Below are 22285 nucleotides of genomic sequence, written 5' to 3' on the forward strand. Positions count from 1 at the left end.
ATGTTTCCTTAGATTCCTTTGTTTCCATCACAAATTAATTTCCAAACTGTCAATCAGTTTAAATTTAAAATACTCCGAGTTATTGTATTAATTTAAAAATTTCAGACCTTTGTCTCCCAGAATTTTTTGACTTGTTGTTCAGTCAGGCCTGGCTATTCCTTCAGTCCAGTCATAGTTACCATCTTACTATCCACTCTCAGTATCTTGAGAGTGCTTCACCTTTCTCTTGGGTTGGATTTCCCATAGAAGAAACCCATTTTTTCTTTCTTATTTACACTTTCATTTGGGCAGAGCATCTCTGCCAGTAACTTCCTGAGAATGTTATTGTATGAGGTAAAATTTTGAGACCTTACGGATCTTCAGTTTTTTTTTTTTCATATCCTCATATTTGATTTATAATTTGCACAGGTATTGATTTCTGGACTTGAAACACTTTTCCCTCAGAATTTTGAAGACATTACTCTATTTTATTCTAATTTCCAGTTTTGTTGTAGAAAATTCAATACTACACTTAATTTTAATCTTTTATTTTTATCTTTATATATTTAAATATATGATATATAAAATCTCCCTTTGTCTCTAATGTTGTAAAATTTCACAACATACTTTGGTGTAGGTCTATTTGTAAACTCTGGATCCTTTCAAACTAGAAAATTATGATTTTCAATTATGGGGATTGTACACTATTTATTTATTTGATGATTTTCTCCCCTGTATTTTCTCAAGTCTCTCTAGAGATATTATTGTTCAGGTTTTAAAATTTCCTAGATTGACACTCTCATTTACTGAACTCTTCCACCCCTGTGTTTTGGCCTACACTGTGGGAGATTTCCAAATGTTTATCTCAGCTCACCTGTTGAGTTGTTTATTCATGAAATCATATTTTTAGAGTTCCTTATTTGTTATTCCCTTTTTGTAGAAACGTGTTCTTATTTTATGGGTGTATTTTTTTGAGAAAAATGACAGTATAATTCATACTTTTTTAAAGTTTTTTTTTTCCATTGTATGTTTCTCCCAAATGGCTTTCTTTTGTGTGTTTGTTTTGTTCTCAATATTTGATGTTTGAGGCTTTCTTCATATATCTCGTGACCCTGAATTAGTGGCTTGGGCACAAGAGAATGGATTGCTATCAAAGCTGATTGGAAGCTTGTTGGATAGATCTTGTCACCAATGGACCTTACTATAAGATAATATTGCAGGGCTGTTTCACTGAGAAACTTCCAATATCCCTGTCTTTAGGTATTTTGTTTGTTCTTGACCTAGTCAAATTCCTGAGTATTATGGAAGAGATAAGCCAGGCTGCATCGAGTTTTGGAAGCCATGTAGAGGGAGAGGACAGGAGTCAACAGCCAGTGTAAATGATCACTGAATGTTTGCAGTAAGGAGGTACCCTCGCCCTCCCCTGTGCTTAGTTTTCTACAGTCCCTCACTTTGATGGTAAAACAGGAAAATAAGGAAGGCATCTCAGTGATATGCATAACAGATTTACTCTTCCAGTCTTATGTGGGGGGTGTGGGGGTAGGGAGGGTGGAGGTGATGTTACCAGCCTTTGGGAATGGGAGAGGGCAGCTGAACTCTACTTCTAAAAGCAACTTGTGGGAGGACTCTGGGGTCTTTTGGGAGTTAAGTGGTAAAATTATTTGGTTTCTTGGCTTTTCCCTAACTTTGGCTTATGAATCAGTATCTTTGGCTTTGTTAAATTAGTTACAGCTTTCCTTCTGCTTACCAGGTTTTTATTGCTCTTTTGTATTATAGGTTCATTTTCTTAGCCTTTCCCCTGTTATTAGAGTAGGATTCATAATTAAAATACTTTGTAATCTACTCTTTCCAACAAGATACATATTTTAATATTTTTCGTGCCAATAAGTATACTTCCACATCAACATTTTAATGACTACATAGGAATCTCTTTTTAGAGATCTGACTTATCCCGTTGTAAACGTGAGTTGTTATAAGCAGGATTGCAAAGAGCCCCCTTCTACCTAAAATTTGTGTCAGTCTTTCAATAAATTTAAAATGTGAGAAAATTATGAATCTTTTATTAAAATGTTTTCTTTTATTCCTGATAGTATGAAGATGTTTCCTTTTCTTTTCTTTTTTTTTTTCCTTTTCTAATATAGACCTTTCAGTATAAACATTCCAGTGTAAAATTTCCCCCCCAGATGGGAAATCCTACGTATGTTTCGTTCATACTACATACTGAGACTGGACTAGAAACCGGAAAGGCACCCAATACATATTTGCTAATGAGACATATGCATTATAAATGAATTTTAATTATTTTATTTTAAAACTTCAAAGAGAAGGGGTCTCCTATGAAGGAAGCAGGATGTAATAAGTTTAAAATATTTTATTTTCATAATTTTTTAGTTATTTTGAGGTTACTCAGGTCATAAAGTTAGTAGGAATGAGAACTAAATTTAAAAAGAAGGAAGCCAGCATGGCAGGGCAATGTATAGGCTTGCCAACACCCACCACACCTAGATAGCAAGCAGGGCTGAGGCATTTATGCTGGTGAACTTGTAACAAATGACTTTAAATATAAGATACCAACATATAATGCATTTATTTTGGAATTTAAGGATAAACCTCCTATTATATAGAGATGATTTACATCTATTGCGATGAATTATGTGGTTAGATTAAATAAATATTATTTGCTTAATCTAGTCCTGGGTTTCTTAAAGTGGAGTCTGCACATGATCTGTCTCAGAATCACATGGAATCTTGAATATTCACTTTCCTTGGCTCGCCTAAGACCTATGGAATCAGAATCACTGTGAGTGGCCCGGGTTTCTGCATATAACCAACTCTGCATATGCACATTACAATCTACCTGTCTTCTCTAGACTAAAATAGAAGAAACTGTTTGAGAAAGTCAAGTACACATATAATATAAATTTGAAAAATCTAATGAATTTAGAATTAGTGATTAGGGAAATTCTGGTAAATTGATTTATTATATTTTATTGCTTTCTCATTCATTATTACTCTCTAAGAATTCAACTAATTAGCTTACCATACAGAAAGTCAGGAAAAACTATAACTTTTTTTAAACTTCTCATTCTCTGATATGACCAGTGGCTAGAGGCATTAATTTGTGGTTTAAGAAATTAACACATGCAGACTTGTATACAACTGTTGAGTATTTTGCATCTCTGGCTTAGAATTTCAACTTTTTAACTCAACATATTTTAGATAATATTTTCTTTAAAATTGGTTTTAATTACAGACAAGCTCGATGTGTTGTGAAAATTTAAATCAAACATTGCTCGGATTAACAATTTATGCAAGAACATAGCAGTATGTGAGCTCTTGCCACAAAGCCTGAAACATAATAGGTATCAGTGAATGCATATCCTTGTCTCTCTAGCATCATTACTTTCCAAAAGTGGTGGTAAAGAGGGAAAATATTAAAACCATCTCAGTGATAGGGTCACCCTATAGGAATGAAATGTCTTACTATTTAAAAAGTAAAAATATTAGATCTTTCCAATAATATTAGGTAGCATATATACCAAGTATTACTCGTAACATGTAAATCCTAGCTGTTGACATGAGGAAAGGTGCTTATAATTATCTCCACTTTAATAGTAAGTGAAGCACAATGAGATTATTTATAAAGTTATCCAGGATCAACTAAGTGGTAAATAGTAAAGCCTAATTTTGAACTCATAAAATCTGTCTTTAGAGATCACATCTACTATGATGTCTCCCATCAAAGATGTAGAACTATCACTACTATAATAGGAAGGCACTTTGCATGTAAAAGCTGATGAGGAATATGTATCATTTGATATATCTTAGTGATAACTAAGTTTTCATCTTCCTATTAAGTTTTGCATGTTAAGTATTTCTAATAATTTATTTAAAAATACATGATACAGCTTCTTTGCAAGTGTTCTGGTTTGCCACCAGAACACAGGTGTGAAAACTACCACTTAACCTAAACCAAAATGGGAAAGGAAAAGACTCACATCAACATCGTCGTCATTGGACACATAGATATGGGCAAGTCTACCACTACTGGCCATCTGACCTACAAATGTGGTGGGGTCTACAAAAGAACTATCGAAAAATTTGAGAAGGAGGCTGCTAAGATGGGAAAAGGCTCCTTCAAGTATGCCTGGGTCTTGGATGAACTGAAAGCTGAACGTGAACGTGGTATCACCATTGATATCTCCCTGTGGAAATTTGAGACCAGCAAGTATTACATGCCCCAGGACACAGAGACTTTTTCAAAAACATGATTACAGGCACATCTCAGGCTGACTGTGCTGTCCTGATTGTTGCTGCTGGTGTTGGTAAATTTGAAGCGGGTATCTCCAAGAATGGGCAGACCCATGAGCATGCCCTTCTGGCTTATGCACTGGGTATAAAACAACTAATTGTTGGTGTTAACAAAATGGATTCCACTGAACCACCCTACAGCCAGAAGAGATACGAGGAAATCGTTAAGGAAGTCAGCACCTACATTAAGAAAATTGGCTACAACCCCAACACAGTAGCATTTGTGCCAATTTCTGGTTAGAATGGTGACAACGTGCTGGGGCCAAGAGCTAACGTGCCTTGGTTCAAGGGATGGAAAGTCACCCGTAAAGATGGGAATGCCTGTGGAACCACACTGCTTGAAGCTCTGGATCGCAGTCTGCCACCAACTTGTCCAACTGATAAGCCCTTGTGTCTGTCTTTCCAGGACGTCTACAAAATTGGTGGTATTGGTACTGTCCCAGTGGGTCGAGTGGAGACTGATGTTCTTAAGCCTGGCATGGTGGTCACCTCTGCTCCAGTCAATGTTACAACTGAAGTCTGTTGAAATGCACATGAGTGAGGCTCTTCCTGGAGACAATGTGGGCTTCAGTGTCTAGAAGTATCTGTCAAAGATGTTCATCGTGGCAATATGGCTGGTGACAGCAAAAATGACACACTAATGGAAGCAGCTGGCTTCACGGCTCAGGTGATTATCCTGAACCATCCAGGCCAGGTCAGTGCTGGATATGCACCTGTGCTGGATTGTCACACAGCTCACATTGCTTGCAAGTTTGCTGAGCTGAAGGAGAAGATAGATCGTCATTCTGGAAAAAAGCTGGAAGATGGTCCCAAGTTCTTGAAATCTGGGGATGCTGCCATTGTTGATATGGTTCCTGGCAAACCTATGTGTGTTGCGAGCTTCTCTGACTATCCTCCTCTGGGACGTTTTGCTGTTCGTGACAGGAGACAGACGGTTGCTGTGGGCGTCATCAAAGCAGTGGACAAGAAGGCAGCTGGAGCTGGCAAAGTCACCAAGTCTGCCCAGAAAGCTCAGAAGGCTAAATGAATATTATCCCCAATACCTGCCACCCCAGTCTTAATCAGTAATGGAAGAATGGTCTCAGAACTGTTGTGTCAATTGGCCATTTAAGTTTAATAGTAAAAGACTGGTTAATGATAACAATGCATCGTAAAACCTGCAGAAGGAAAGGAGAATGTTTTGTGGACCTTTTTTTTTTTTTGTGTGTGTGTGTGTGTGCATGTGTGGCAGTTTTAAGTTACTAGTTTTTGAAATCAGTACTTTTTAATGGAAACAACTTGACCAAAAATCTGTCACAGAATTTTGAGACCCATTAAAACGAAAGTTTTTTAAGTAAAGAGACTGGTAGGAAGAAAGCCCTAGGACCCAAACAATCTGGATTTAAATGCTAGCTTCATGATTTATTAGATCACTTAAACTTTGAGTCTTAATTTTCTCATCTGCAAATAGGAATGATATTTACTCATACCATTACCATACAGAGTAGAGATGATCTATGTACTAGTGCTCATTGAACTCATTGCACTGAGTCAAATACAACTATTATAATTTAATGTATAGGTTGTTACCCTGAAATGGTTATGAGAATTTCTCTATTTTATGTGAGACATATATTATATGATTATAATAATTATATAAGTATAATTTCTAATATCAAAATCATTAAAATATCTGTTTTATGTTTAAATCTTTAAGTATCATAAATACTTAATATTTTGTTTAATCTCCTCATTCTTTGGATAGGAGACTTTGGTTGGACTCTCCCACAGATCCTTAAACTCTTACTCTTTCTTCTTTTCAGCAAACTTACTTGATAACATGCTTTTGCGAAGTTCAGGAAAATTAAATGTGGGCACCAAGAAAGAGGATGGTGAGAGTACAGTCCCCACCCCTCGTCCAAAGATCTTGCGTTGCAAATGCCACCACCATTGTCCAGAAGACTCAGTCAACAACATTTGCAGGTTGGTCATAAATGTTTTAACAAAAGGTTTTAACCTAGGTTTAACAAAAAGTCATACTTTTTTGACTACGAAATTGTAGGCTGATGTTACCCAAGAACACATTTTGAGGAATAGTGCCTAACTCCTTAACTCTCAGAGCTGTACCTGTGCTTAGAAAAATATTAAATTGCATTTTGGCCTGAAATGGCATTCTGAGATTCTTCTTCCTTTCTGCAAATATATCACATATGCACATCAACATAGAACACAGGTTCCGAGCTTGGGACAAGTGTCAAGGACAAAACTATTTTTTTTTTTCCTAAAAGACCCTATCCCCAAAATAAATTCAACAGCAGAGGGTGTCAAATGTGTGAGGATTTTTATTAGTTTTAACCATTCATCCTGTCATTGGTGGTCAATATTTTAGAAAGAACACCTGAGTTGTTAGGAATATTCATTGACTCTGGGAAGCAGTGTAGTGATAGAGCTTATGTGAGCCCACCAGATGGTAGGAGAGACATTGTCAGAGTACTAGAGAATAAACTCCTTAGTGAATAATCATATTTGTATCAAAACTTTATATGGAACTGGACTATTTACCTCTTTCTTTCTAATGCATCTTAATGCAGCTACATCCATTTTGCTAGGCACTCTAGCCTATATTTACACTCCTCATGAAACAGTGGCTAAAGAGGCATAGCCTAATAAGACCAGTGTGCCCAGGGAGACATAGCAGAGTAACCAGACAAGTGCAGATCTCAAGAGTTAAGATGTCAGAAAAGCAGTATGTCTTTCAAGAAATAGGCCCAAATGGGAACATGGGCTGCTAGGTTTGAAGTCCATGCAGAATATTTGAGCAATAATTTAGGGCCTATTTACCCAGGAAGGAGCATAAAGCTGAGCTGAATGCTTTTTTTTTTTCTTCTTCCTGAGAAAGAAGGCATATCCTGTGATATGTAGCTCAAGAAATATATATTAACTGAACGATAGGGGGGAATGTTAGGTATATTCATAAATACATATCTCCTTTTTTTTAAAACATCAAAGGATTTTTAAAAAAATTTTTTTTAATTTTTATTTATTTATGATAGTCACAGAGAGAGAGAGAGAGGCAGAGACATAGGCAGAGGGAGAAGCAGGCTCCATGCACCGGGAGCCCGACGTGGGATTCGATCCCAGGTCTCCAGGATCGTGCCCTGGGCCAAAGGCCTGCGCCAAACCGCTGCACCACCCAGGGATCCCTACATATCTCCTTTAATCAGCAAAACAACTGAGCATGGTAGGGCATGCTTATTTCTTATCATTAGACATAAGGAATTTAGGGCCCAGGGAAGTCCAGTAACTTGGCTCTTATATGGAGAACAAAGTTGGGATCACGGAGTCTTGTGCCATGGTAAAATGATTCCAGAGCTCAGATGGTATTTACTGGGAAATACCACCTGTTTGTAGTAAATGGTAAAAGTATCAGGAAAATGTCAAAGTTTTCTGAAAAATATAAAATTATCAGGAAGAAACATATTAGGTGGATATTTTACTATTTTGCCTGAGTCTGTAGTAATTAAGAATAAATCTGTGTGTGTCATTGGAGCTATAGTTCTGGTGATCACATGTGAAAACTTTGCAAAATTATCCCAACTTTAAATATTCTGTCCTATTTTCCTTATAGGACATTGGAGTGTCCTAAGTTGATTTGGAAGAAAGTGTTCAGACAGGGTTAACTGCAGGACAGATTCTTTGCGTGGGAAGGAGAAGTTTGGCATATTCAAAGAAGACTGGTTTTCCTAAAGTGCAGGGAGCAGGTGGAGGTGTGGCTATAGTTGAGCCTGGAGCTAGGAAAGATTATACATGGCCTGGCCGGCTTTATTAAGAATGTTCGTCTTATTTCTGGAAGCATTGGGAGGCCAGTGACGGGGATTTGTTTAAGCAGGAGTAGCAGTGGTATTAATGTGGATTTAGGAAAGACAGTTCATGTAAGAGAACATGATCTTGGACTAGGGTGGTGCTGGTGCAAGAGGGAAGTGAATGTGTTGGGGAATTATTTAGAAGGAAAGTTTTATTTTGATGAACTGGCTTCACAAATTGCTTGATGTACATTTAGATGTACAGTGTAGGCTTTTAATGAAAGAAGACAGAGAGAAGTAATTAAGTTCCAATCTGGACATACTGAGTTTAAGGTTTTGTTTTTTTTTTTTTAAGATTTTATTTATTTATTCATGAGAGACACAGAGACAGAGAGGCAGAGACACAGGCAGAGGGAGAAGTAGACTCCATGCAGGGAGCTGGACATGGGACTGGATCCAGGGTCTCCAGGATCACACCCTGGGCTGAAGGCGGCACTAAACCGCTGAGCCACCCCGGCTGCCCAAGTTTAAGGTTTTTGACCCCCCACAAATGGAGATACCAAAGAGTAGGCCATGGGATATGGATTTGCAGCTGAGATGAGTTTGGGGGAAGAGTCTAGAGTGAGCAGAAGATGAGTCAGTTTTTGCTGTGAAATAAATGGTGTCAAAATCACAGTGACTTACAGCTAAAGACATTCATATTTTCATTCCTAGGCCTGCAAATGGGCTGCAGCTGTGCTGGGCCCTGCTGGATTGGGTGGGCTTGGCATTGGACTGTTTCCTTGAGTTTAGGCCTGTTCCACATGTTTGTCAACCCTTCTTAGAGTAGAAGCTATCCAGAGCTTCTCACTTGACTGTGAGGGAGCAGCATCTTAAAACTTGTATTTGTGGGATGTCCCCTAACATTCCATTTTCCAAATCAAGTGATTTGGTACCAAGTCAAGCTCAACTTCAGAGAGAAGCCATGGCTAGAGTGGTGCATGAAAAATTGAGTATAGTAATAAAATAATCCAATAGACCAGGGTAGGACTGAGCCTTGAGACATTTAATGCTTGGGTCAAGGAGGCTCTTCCCAGAAGATCCAGAATGAACATAGAACAGTGAGTATGGTATCATTGAAACCAAGTTTACAGAGGGAGGAAGTAAGGTCAGCTGTGTTAGAAGCTGTTAGAGGTCAAGTAGGGTAAGAACCAAAACACAGCAGTCAGATTTATTGACCTTGATAACTGTAGTTAAGAAATATTTATTCCAAAGTCCTTAATTCTTGACCATCAGCCAACCCTTGAAATGGCTCTCAAAGGAGCGAATATTCACTCTTGAGTAAAATGAACATCTTTTTTGCTAACAAGATGTTAACTCCAGTTGAGTCTCCTAGGAGCTGAGGTCAGTTGCGTGAATCACAGGGGCTACTTTGTTCCTGGGCCTAAGACCTAGAATAAATTCAGTCCTCCATTACTATAAGCTCATGATCTACTTTTTGACTTCCAAAAATCAGTACCTGTCATGCTGTCTCTGGTGAAACACATGCACACACCCCCAACACCCAATCAGCTGCACTGATACTTTTCTAAAGCACGATAAAAATGAATTACTAGAGAATAGATTTAAAAATACTTGCAAATTGCATACTTATTTTTTTTCTATTTTTCTATTATAGAGATTCAGCAGAGCTAAATTTATTGTTCTACAAGTTTCCATTTCTGTATTAATTCCTCACAGACCAGTAGGGAGCAGTTTGCTGACCTGCAGAGGAACACACTTGGAATGATGTTGCATTCAGTCTCTTGCACTCCTAGGTAGAACAGTTCTGAAGACCAGGGTATGCTTTGTTGAGGCTTACATAAGGGCTCGTCTGGGCTGTGTGGCCTGAGGTCTCATAATAGGTAGTGCTTAGCCAATCTGAGTTGGCCAGTCTCTGGTTCATTACCACTCTCATATTCCTGGACAGAATAGTCTAAAAAAGTGGCCGGAATCAGGACTTAAAAGAGATTCTCAAATCCCACCTGATAATTCAGAAAACATGTATTAGAGTGTTTTTAAGCTTTTCATAAGTAGCGTTGATCACATCACTAGTCAACACTAAGGCCAGACTCAGTCTTGGCCTTGATTCCTATCAGGTGCAGGTATGTCTGCTTCCAAAACCCATGCCGTTTCCCGTGCCTCGTGGCATACATGTTAGAGAATGTAGTGAAAATATGCTGAATAAACTATTAGAAACTTTTTTAATATCCACAACTCAAAGGAAGGGGTGAAGCCATTATTTTATCTCTCTCAAGGTAATATCTATCTTCTAAATATCTTTCTAGCTGTTACTTTACATTGTGAATCCTTCCCATTCCAATTTCAGATTTATTCCTAGGACCTTAGACTATCACTGCATACCTGAACGCTGCAAAATCTCCTGTAATGACTCTTCATGTGACTTTCACCATGCCATGTGTTTTGTGAAACTTATAAATTATTTTTGGTTTGTTGGGGTGCCGGGGTGGCTCAGTTGGTTAAGCTTCTGCCTTTGCCTCAGGTCATGATCCTGGGGTCCTGGGACATCCCCTCCACCCCTCCAGGAGAGCCAGTTTCTCCTTCTCCCTTTGCCCCTCCCCCTTGCTCATGCTCGCTCTCTTTCTCCCTCTCTGTCTCTCTCATGTATAAATAAAATCCTTAAAAAATAGTATTTTGCTTTGTTGCAGATAATATGCACTTGAAATGATTCTCTAACCTTTCTGCTTGTCCTCCAGCTACATATTTGATTTCTGTCTGAATTGATGACTTATGGGACATTGACTTTTCTCCAGGGCTTCTCTCCTCCTGCATACCCTCTTTGTATTTTTAGCTCTACCCTCTTTGCAGACAAGGGAGTGTTTTTTTAAGGCTTGAATTTACTCTCCCTGATTTCTTTATATTTCCCAGGACATTGTCAGAAACACTTGCCAACAGCTTAACCAGCTTTTCTTATTCTCTTTTTTGATCCTTATGAGTGTCTTTCCATACATTCAGATTTTGAGTAAGAGGAACTCATAAATAAGGAGAAATTAATCTTTTTAGAGTTAACATACTGTATCACTTTTTCTAGCCCCATGAATTCCTAATGTCAGAAAATCAAGGTGACTTTCTTTCTGATAATTCCTGAATTTTACTTTTGATGAGACATAGAAGTTATACATATATATGTTCTAAATGGGAAGGAAAGGAATTTTAAAAAATCACATGGGTATTGTTTGCTCATATTGTTTAAATTTCTAAGGGACAGCTTTTTTATTTATTGCCTTCAGTGTTTACGTGCTTTAGATTTCCACAGCAATTTCCGTAAATTGGCTAAAAAGCCCCAAAGAATTCAGAGCAAGGGCTGTTCAGAGGCAGTCTTTCTTCCATGACAATATTCATGCATTTGACCTTAGTCTATCAAAGAGATTTATCATTGGCCCTTCCTAGTCATTCATTAATATATTTGAACGTTGCTGGTGTAGTTCTTATAAACTGAGGTATTTTGGATCACTTGAGGTTATAAACTGAGTAAACCATTCTAAGGGTGTTGGTGATAACTGGAGGGCTAATGTGTGGTAGAATGGTGCTGCCATTGATACAGAGAGACAAACCCACAAATCATGGCTAATGCCATGCTCAGAGCTTTCTTCCCCTGACCTTTTAGGGCTACGTTGCCATATCTGTCTTGGATGCTGAGCAAGCATGTGTATGAGAAGATGATGGAGATACGATTTAGTACTTTATTTCTTAGCACTTGCAGTAGTGGTTGGTGACTTATTAGGAATCTGCTGGCATTCATCACCCTAACTTGTGAAGACAGTAAAGACTGTTTATAAATAGTTCAGTATGTCAGAGTTCTTGTTTTCCAGCTTTGGCCCCAGGCGAGGATAGTGCAAAGCGTGGGGATGAATAAAGCAATAGGTCCTAGACTCAAGGCCTAATTATCTTACTGTTTGTTATGCCACCATATACATATTTATTAGACCCCCTAACTTTAGTTTCCTCATTTGGAAAATAGAAATAATATCACTTTCTTTTCATTGTTGTTGAGAGGGTTAAATGAGATCAAATAAGTAAATTTTTTAAATCTGGAAAACCATATGGAAATTTAGAGTTTTGTTTCTTTGCTTTCCATGATCTTGTTAAAACCCCCTTTTTCTGTTGTTCATCCTCACCCCACCCCCAGTGTAAGCCCTGGCTTCTTACCAAAGCTTGATGTTTCCATATGACAGACCAGCCCCAAAGCAGAGGGACCAAAGATAGAACATTAGCTCACTTATTCTGTGCTGATCCAAGCTCCTACCTGTCTTTCTTTTGGTCTGTCAGTAAGAGGTTTATTTCATTTGGAGCAAATAGAACCAGCATAAATGTTTACCTGGATGGGGTCAAACCCCTGCCGGGCCTCTTATTTGCTGTAAGGCCCTTGAAAAATTGCTCAGAGTTCTCTAAACCTCATTTGAAGATGAGAATAATACTGTCTTCCTCACAGAGTCATTTTTCTGGATTTGGGGAGGTGATGCCTACGGAGGACCAAAGCAAGTGTTTAGTCATTGGTATATATGGTTATTAATGGCATATGTTATATGGAAACTTTGGCTTCTTCTTTCTCAACAAGTTTCTAGACTGAGAAGATATTACCAAATATTTTATAGTCTACATCAAATTTCATAAAAGGATGTTTTGGAATGCTCTTAGCAGATTGTAACCTGTAAAGATCATCAACTTTCTCCTTGTATGTAATAAAACAAATGGTAAACATGTTCCTTTCCTCGTAGACACACACACACACACACACACACACACACACACACTTACTTTGCCTGTTTGGTCTTTAGCACAGATGGATATTGTTTCACAATGATTGAAGAAGATGATTCTGGGATGCCTGTGGTCACTTCTGGATGTCTAGGACTAGAAGGCTCAGATTTTCAGTGCCGGGTAAGGAAGAGAACTTGATTCTACTTTGTAACCTTTCATTACTAGCTCTCAAGCAGTCAGGTTTCAAGTTAGATAAAACAATTGCTTTTCTTCACTAGCCTATTTTTAGTAAGTTGGAGAATGATTCGAAAATTCTCTTAGTGGGCCAACTCTGCCTTCAGTTCAAAATCAACTATTTTTCTATTTGCTGTTAACTTCTTGATTAGTGACTCACTAGATGATCTTGCTCAGATTCCAGTTAAATTAATTGCATTAATCCAAGCCTTACTCCTCAGTTTATAACTATGTTTCCTGGTTATTAAAATGTAATAGTGGTTTTGTTGAACTGCAAAAGCTGCAGTAAGATAATACATGGACATTGAAGAGACATTTCCTAATAGAAGGTGGTATTTTCAGGATGTTTGAGGAAAATTATCAGAATTTTAAGTGAGTTCTATACATAGAGTTAGATCTCTGAAAAGTTTTAGATTATGTGACTTTGAAATTTAGGGGAATCTGCTAATATCAGTTTGGGTTTAACTTTAGGATACCCCCATTCCTCATCAAAGAAGATCAATTGAGTGCTGCACAGAACGGAATGAATGTAATAAAGATCTACACCCTACATTGCCTCCACTGAAAAATAGAGGTAAGGAGAGGGAAGCTTGGGGGCTGGAAGCATTTTAGGCACAAAGAAAATAAAAACTAGAATTGCTCTGTGTTTTCTAAATGAATGTACCTGTATCATTTTCCACTGCTGGGGCAGGGGACCGAGGCAAAGTGACATGATTCAAAGACATGGGCAAATAAGTAGTTCTTGGAAAAGTAGTCATCTGTGGCTTCATGCTTGAGAATCTTATTTCTTTAACTTCTCCCCTCTTCTCTGTAAAAACTAGAGGTCCTAGAGCTTTGTAGTAGGCTTCAGGAGCAGAGAGGAGGGAGACAGTGTCTTATGCTTACCTCTAAGTGTCACTCAGAAGTTGTACTTCACTCAAAAAATGCCATTCGGCTAACATGCATTTAAAAAAAAAAAAAAAAAGGACTGAGTTGGATTATTTGCCAGATGCATTTCCTTTTGTCTGGGCTAGAGCAACTGCATTTTAGTCAAATCATATATCAATATACTGATAGAAGGAGGAAGATCTCTAGAGAATTTAATTTCAAAACTTATGCATTTAAGTGTTGCTCACTGAAAAAGACAAGTATTGCAACCTGAAAGACTTTTTGTTAAACACCGCTCCCATGTTTCCTTTCTTCTCCTTGGCTCTCTCCAAGAGATAAATGACTAGAATTGTCACAGAGTCCTGAGGCCTAAGTCTTATATAAGTGGTTTACAATGATTTCTCATGATTGATTTTACTTCTTGAGAAAATCCTCCTAACAAGGTATCTCTTGGTTTTGATGATAATATGTTATAGTACTTGTTTCTGCTGAAGCCTATAAAGCATTAAAGGATTGATTCATAATAATTCACATAAAACATTCAGTTTTTTAAATATATTGCCAGTCAGCATAGTAGGTGTTAGGGATACAGAAATAGATGCAGAAAATTCCTGCTCTCAAGACATGTACACTGGGATGTGAGAAATATGTAAATAATTAAATTATATTCAGTCAGGAATAAGTTAGGGACACCTGGGTGGCTCAGTCGGTTGAGTATCTGCCTTTGGCTTGGGTCATGATCCCAGGGTCCTGGGATTGAGCCCTGCATCAGGCTCCCCTCTCAGCAGGGAGTCTGCTTCTTTCTCTCTCCCTGCTTGTGCGGTCTCTCTTTCTATCTCTCTGTCAAATAAATAAATAAAATCTTTAAAAGAAAGGAGTATCTTAGTAGAGTTAGATTGTAAAATACAGTAAGGACATAAATGAGTGAGTGGTTTACTCTGCCTGGGGTGGGAGATGTCAAAAAAGCTTCATAGAAGTGACACTTGAACAAGACTTTAAGAATGAACAGGAGTTCCCTAAGGGGGTAAGACAGGAATACAAATTTTTAAAAATTATAATGGCTGGCATAAGCCAAGCATTATGTTCAGTGTCACATTAGTTAACCCATTTGAGTCCTGCAACAATCCTAAGAGGTACTTAGAATTATTTCTTGTTTAAAGATGAAGAATTGCAGCACAGGGCAACTACTTAATTCTCTCAGAGTTGCACAGTCTCTTAGTAGCAGTGACTAAACAGAGGCAGTAGTAAATGTGAGAGGTTTAGTAAATGCTTGAGAAGCATTTGCAAAATATAGGTGTAGCAAACAGCATGGCTGGTTGGAGAAAATCTCATAATTGTTGTCTAAAACTTCATTATTTAAAGTAGGTCTGTAGATCAGATCATTAGTATCACTTGGAACTCATTATAAATTTGGAATCTCAGGGTGCCTGGCTGCTTCAGTTAGTTAGGTGTCTGGCTCTGCATTTTGGTCAGGTCATGATCTCAGGGTTTGAGATGGAGCCTGGTATGGGACTCTGTGCTGAGAGTGGAGCCTGCTTGAGATCCTCCCCCTTCCTTCCCCTCTGTCCTTGCCCCTCAACTCACACTCAAATAAGTGAAATGAATGAATGAATTAATTAATTTAATTAATGTGGAATCTCTGGCCCCACTCCCAGGCTACTAAACTTACTTTTAAAGACTATTCCTCAGTGATTTGTATGCACATTAAAGTTTGGGTAATACTTTTGGTAGAAAAAAGACAGTATCTATATGTGGATATAGGTAGTGGCCCTTGTGTCTCACCGTGTGAGTTTGATAACACCTTGTTAGAGAAGTGTGCTGGTGTCAAATTGCTGTAAAGTTGTAAACGTTTACTTTCTGGTTTTGTGGGTATTTCCTTGTGAACCAGTTGCAGAAAGTTGGCGGTCTGTTGACACTATTTTGAATAGCACTAGTATAGGGGCTTATGTATTGGGAATGGGGGAGGGAGGAGGGTGAGAAATGACTGGAAACGAAAACAGAAGTGCTAGATTTTAGGATCTCTTCCCTCGAGGAGAAAAGGTTGTTCACATGAAAATGAAGGTGCTGTGTCCTAGAAGTTGCAGTAAGGTTTAGGAAAGTTCTGACTCTTCCTTTTGCAGAAAGGGCTGCAGTGTGAGTATTGTCCTGTAGATGGAGCCAGACTCTAGTTAGCACTATAGTGCTAGTGAGGCGGATAAGGGAATGTTCTCTGAGGAGGTTGAGAAAGTAGGGACTTTTAAAAATAGTAGAATAAGTCTCTAGAGAACTGAGTGAAAGGATTTTGAATAGAAAGGCAGCAGCATAATCCTTGTTTTAGAGCAGTATGGGAAGGAGGATGCAGGAATGGCTGGTACATAATACTGAAAATTATACAAGATAGTAGACTTGGGTGGAATTTAGTGGCATTAAAGTTTACTGCTTTGAACTTTGAAAATCCCATGTAGGACCTAGGTGAGTTCTTTGTATATTCCACCTCACCCTTCCGATGCAGTCATTTTGGGGTCCAATAAAAGTCACTGCTGGCTGCAGTCTGAGAGTACTGGCATTTTATAACATAGCTCTACCATAAAGCTGTGACCTTTTCTTTTTCTTTTTTTCTTCCCCTTTAACCTTCACCAGATACACTGAGATGACCAGTGGTTTAAAAAAAGAATGGGATGGGACAAAGTTCTGGGTGGACGCATCCCCTGGGTCCTGCAGACTCATTTCTTAATGGGAAGGGGCATGGTTGGAGGGACCCTCTAAAATTGAGAGCCGAGGCTGATTGGCCAAAGACCATGGAAATCATCTTCATACTTGTAATATTTGCTAATGAGAATGGGGTGCTTATTTACTATGGCTCTTTTCTGAGTACTTAACATATGCAAATTTACTGAATCTTCATAACCTGATAAGGAAGGCATTGTGATTACTATCCCCATTCACAGATAGGGAAGCTGAGGAACAGTGAGTTAAGTACTGTGTGAAGGTTACCCTTACTAAAGTATGTAGTAGAGAGAGGAAATGGGCCAATGGTGTCATCTTATGGCATCTTCTGCAGAGAGCTCTGAATAACATTCTCAAAAAAAAAAAAAAAATGTTTCACCTATGTAAGAGTTAGGAAATTCTAAATAATGGTTATAGCACCCAGTAATCAATAAGCAGAATTACCTTAAAGCCTTCTGTTTATTATATTTGATTTGCTTTATTTAATTTGTTAAATTAGCATTTTTTTTATTCTTAGAATATGGTATTAGAGAGTTACTACCTCACTCCTGTGTGCTGGCACGTGCTGGCTCATTCTTCCTCTCCCTTACTTCTAAATTAATATTTACTAAGTCCCACTTGTCTTCAAATTTTAGCTGCATCAGAATTCACCTGGAGGGCTTGTGAAAATACAGATTACTGGCCCAACCCAGAGTTTGATTCAGTATATCTGAGTGGACCCCAGTAATTTGCATTTCCAGGAGTTCCCAGGTGTTGCTAATACTGTTGGTACAGAAACCACACTTCGAGACTCCTTTTACTAGACCTTGCCTAGTAGATTATTATGTATTGTTACAGCAGATTTGTTATAAATCTGTATGTTAGATTATGAGAAAGCAGAGATTATGTAGAGACTCTGTTATCAAAAGACTAAAAGGCCGAGATATCCAAATCACCATTTTTGTTGTTGCTGTTGCTTATATAATTGCTCTTCCAAAAAAGTTAAATGATTAACCTTATCTCAAAACATCGGTATTACTAGGTGCTACATAATAAGTAGGTGAGGTTTCATTATTAGAGATTAGAGAAGTACTGAGGGTAGGGGTAAAAGCCTACAAATAAACTGTCCTTATTAAAAGCAAACAAAATCCTTTCTACTAATCTGGAGTTTTCTCAGACTCTTTTTTTTTTTTTAAACTTAGGTACATTTAGCAGGAAATTAGGGATACACAATCACATGCAACAAGTATTTATCAGCATTTATTTATGTCCTTGAAATTTTATTTGTCATCTTTTGTGTTGAAAAAGATGAAGGGGGGCCAGAATACAGTTGAACTTCTTTTATGAATACTGGTCTTTTGCTTATTCCCTTTCAGCACCAGAAATGCAGAACACCCTAGGATAACATTGTTCCTCTTGAAGGAGAAAATCAGGAGAGCTATTAGATCAAATGCAGCACTTTCACATAAACAGTAAAATATGATCTGGGAAGCCCTGTAACATTGCAGCTGGTGCTAAGAGTAGGAAGCGATGTCTGTTTTGATGGAGAGGCTTATCTGGTGAGGTAGCAGTGCCTTGGAGTCTGGCTCCCTGCCTGCAGGATTGGAGATCAGGGCACCAGAGTGTTGGAGGAATAATGTATATCTGGACTCTCAGCATCAGATGGTTTCACCAAGATACTGTGAGTAAAATGCTCTCCTCAAATTGTGTGTAGGCAGGAGAAATTGATGAGATTCCCCTCTCCCTTCCAATTACTTGTTATGGTTACTTATTTTTGTTTAATTTTTTTTAAAATGAGCACTTAAAGAAGTGACTGGTGTTGAGATGAACAGAAGCTGATGCTTTAGTCTCTAGTTTTAAAATCAAATTTATACGATTTTTTGAAATAGATATGTTTATGTGTTAAAATAAATGTATCAGAAGCAGCATTCTGTTTTGAAATATGGTAATCTCAATGTAGTTTAAGTCAAATTTTATAGTACAGAATTTCCAAAGTTAAATTTTATCTTATTCTCCTACTCAGTTAAGAAATATATCTGGAGCAGTTTATAGATTTGCTTTAAAATGCTATTCCTGGGCAGCCCGGGTGGCTCAGTGGTTTAGCGCCGCCTTCAGCCCAGGGTGTGATCCTGGAGACCCGGGATCGAATCCCGTGTCGGGCTCCCTGCATGGAGCCTGCTTCTCCCTCTGCCTGTGTCTCTGCCTCTCTCTCTCTCTGTGTGTGTCTCTCATGAATAAATAAATAAAATCTTAAAAACAAAAAAAAGAAACCATTGGTGATTCTTCCTTGTTTCTAAGAGTGAACCAGGCTTCCCTGGAGGGTTCTCTGTTCTACTTCCTTGAGCAGTTGGAGTGACAGCGCAGGTAAAAATCTGCTGCCCTGGGGAGAACTGTGTGCTCTGTTCTTTTCCTGATAGGAATCTGGAAGTGTTCGCTTTCCAAGAGTGGCAGTGACTTGAATGTTTACATTGTTAATGTTCTGAGCACAGGTAATGGCAGATTAAAACATGACCAGCATGACCAACAGAAACAAAAGGTTTATTGATAAGGATCACCTATTCATAACAGAAGACAGCAGGCAGTAGATGAGGCTGCAGGGAATAGGGCTATTGGGGCAAAGAAAAGGAAAATAGGAGGTAATGCTAGCCTTAGGGGAAAAAAAAGTGCTTGATGGTTAAGGAAAGAATCCCTTAGATCCTTTCTAGTCTCATTGCTCTCATAAATCATAAATCTAATAAGATGGGAAATATAGATATATAAATTCAGAATATATTCTGCACTTAAATGGAAAGTAAAAGACAGTGAGGCTGAGAGTTTTAGTACAATTAATCACTTGAATGAAAAAGTTTGGGGCATCTGGGGGGCTCAGTTGGTTAAGCACCTGCCATTGGCTCGGTTCATAATCTCAGGTCCTGGGATGGAGTCCTGCATCACGCTCCCTGCTCAGTGGGGAATTTGCTTCTCCCTCTCTCTCTGCCCCTCCCTCTGCTCATGCGCGCTCTCTCTCTCTCTCTCTCTTTCACTTTCACTCTCTCTCAAATAAAAAAAAATCTTAAAAAAAGTGTTCTGCATGCAAATTCTGATAATACATTGTACTTAAGTAGTTAGTTCTTCTAGTTTTAATTGAGTATCCAGCATTCTCTTCATTTTTTTGCAGACTAGGCTTTTTACTTTGTTATCCTTAACATTGGAAACACATTTTATACTAAATTTCCAGCAACAGTATTTGTACACCTGCATAGGTATAAACATAGTGAATTATGCTCTCACTGGCAGAGGTATTGTGCTCACCTGGGGTTTATTACATATAGCCTGATGGAGGGAAATTTTGCTCAACAAATCATTATGTAAAAATCTTGGCCTCTTTAATTTTAAGAGTTTACAAATTATTTTCAAGATTTCCTAAGCAATACTTTTCAGACAATGCATGTACTACATTATATGATTTCTGTGGGTATTAAAGCCTGAATAGTTTTTGGACCTGTCCTGTAGTGTGTGAGGTTCCTGAACTTTTTATCTGGACCATTGGCAACATTTCTCAAGTTGTTAACATAAAATTGTTTTTTGGGGAGCCTGGCTGGCTCAGTCGGTTAAGCATCTGCCTTTGGCTTAGGTCATGATCCCAGGGTCTCTGGTAGCAAGCCTGCTTCTCCTTCTCCCTCTGCCTGCCACTCATCCTGCTTGTACTTTCTCTCTCCCTCTTTGTCAAATCAGTTAATAAAATCTTAAAAAAAAAAAAAAAAAACCCAAACAGCTGCTTTTCTTCAGTGGTCTCTTATTTAGTCTTTTCAGATGCAGACTACTTCCATTAATATTTTGCAAGTAATATAATTCATAAATAGTTATACATATGTTTTAGGCTGATGAGCAAATTATCACATTAATCATAACAGAATTTGGACAAGAAATTAATATAAAGATCTGTGGATTTTAATTTATAACAAAAAATCCAAATATTTCTAAGTTAGATATTCTTTCAGTTTATGTGTTCATGTTAATTTCCTCATTTCAATAATTTTATTACCATTTGTGAAACAGTCTTTGTTCTTAGGAAGTGCATTGTGAAGTGTTTATGGGTAAGGACATTATGTCTGTAACTTCAAATGATCTACAAATTGTACATTTAAATAAATAGAAATAGGAATGCAAATATATATACATGTATATATATAGGTTTTTTTTTAAGATTTAATTTATTTGTTCATGAGAGACACAGAGAGAGAGAGAGAGAGGCACAGACACAGGCAGAGGGAGAAGCAGGCTCCATGCAGGGAGCCCGATGCGGGACTCAATCCCGGGTCTCCAGGATCACACCCTGGGCTGAAGGCGGTGCTAAACTGTTGAGCCACCTGGGCTGCCATATATATACATATACATATACATATACATATACATATACATATACTCACACGCGCGCGTGCATATATACATGTGTATATGTATGTGTGTGTATGTATATATATACACACATGCACGTGCGTGCACGCACACATATGTATGGACAGACATACAGACACCCATATTGAGAGAGCAAGATAATTATAAAGCAAATATGGTAAAATTTTAAAAATTTTAAAAATGTGAGATCTCTGTGAAGGGCACATTAGATTTCTTTATCCCGACAGGTTTTCTGTAAGACTGAAATTATTTGACAATAATTAAAACATATGCTTACATTGATGGTGAAATTGTAATCTTTTTTTTTAAGTTTTTTTTTAATTTTTATTTATTTACGATAGTCACAGAGAGAGAGAGAGAGAGAGAGGCAGAGACATAGGCAAAGGGAGAAGCAGGCTCCATGCACCGGGAGCCTGATGTGGGATTCAATCCCGGGTCTCCAGGATCGCGCCCTGAGCCAAAGGCAGGCGCTAAACCGCTGCGCCACCCAGGAATCCCTGTCGTAATCTTTTTTAAAGGATATTTTGACAAAATGTATGAAAAGCCTTAAAATATATATTTTTTGACCTAATAGTTCTAGGAATCTAGATTAAGGAAATAATCATTGACGTATGCAGTGATGTATGTGCAAGAATGTTCACAGAATTTTATATTTCGGCAAAGGTATGTTATAGAAAAATCTTTACGGTCTTCCAAATAAGATTATCAGAAGATTAACTTTCTAATTAGGATGTGTCTGTATATACTATGTGGTCTTTAAAACTCACATTGTGGGAAAACAATTTATTGTTTTGGAAAATATTCACGATATCATCAATGAAAGTAATCTAGTTATAAAGCAACAGTGTTTTTTTTCCAAGGTTTTTATTGAGGTAAAATATACATAACCTAAAATTTACCATCTTAGCCACTTTTAAGTGTCTCGTCCAGTCATATTAAATATGTTGATAATGTTGTATAACCATCACCCTCATCTATCTCCATAGCTCTGTTCATCTTTCAAGACTGTAACTCTATATCCATTAAACATTAATTTCCCACATCTCCTGGCAACCATCATTCTACTTTTTGTCTTTATGATTTTGACTAAGTATATCATAGACATGGAATCATACACAATATTTGTCTTTTTATTCCTGGATTTATTCACTTGGTATAATGTTCTCAGATTCATCATGTTGTAGCATATGTCAGAATTTCCTTCCTTTTTAAGGTTGAATGGTATTCCATGTATGCATGTATGTACCACAAAGTGCTTACCCATTCATCTTTCAATGGTTAGTTGGGAT

General features: G+C 37.8%; 1 protein-coding gene across 12 annotated transcripts in view; it reads left to right on the forward strand.

Moving 5' to 3' along the window:
- The window catches only part of BMPR1B (bone morphogenetic protein receptor type 1B), a 394237-nt gene that overhangs the window by 343460 nt on the left and 28492 nt on the right, over positions 1 to 22285 (forward strand). For 7 of the 12 annotated variants that reach the window (XM_049104973.1, XM_025424270.3, XM_025424260.3 and 4 more), the window contains 3 exons: positions 6093 to 6252; positions 12890 to 12992; positions 13518 to 13620. In XM_049104973.1, coding sequence (XP_048960930.1) covers positions 6110 to 6252; positions 12890 to 12992; positions 13518 to 13620 — 349 coding nt within the window. In that variant the 5' untranslated portion in view covers positions 6093 to 6109. The remainder of the gene's footprint in view (positions 1 to 6092; positions 6253 to 12889; positions 12993 to 13517; positions 13621 to 22285) is intronic. The other 5 variants (XM_049104969.1, XM_049104967.1, XM_049104972.1 and 2 more) reach the window with 1 other exon arrangement.

This window comes from Canis lupus, chromosome 32 (assembly GCF_003254725.2).
Source record: "Canis lupus dingo isolate Sandy chromosome 32, ASM325472v2, whole genome shotgun sequence".
Classification (NCBI taxonomy): Eukaryota; Metazoa; Chordata; class Mammalia; order Carnivora; family Canidae; genus Canis; species Canis lupus.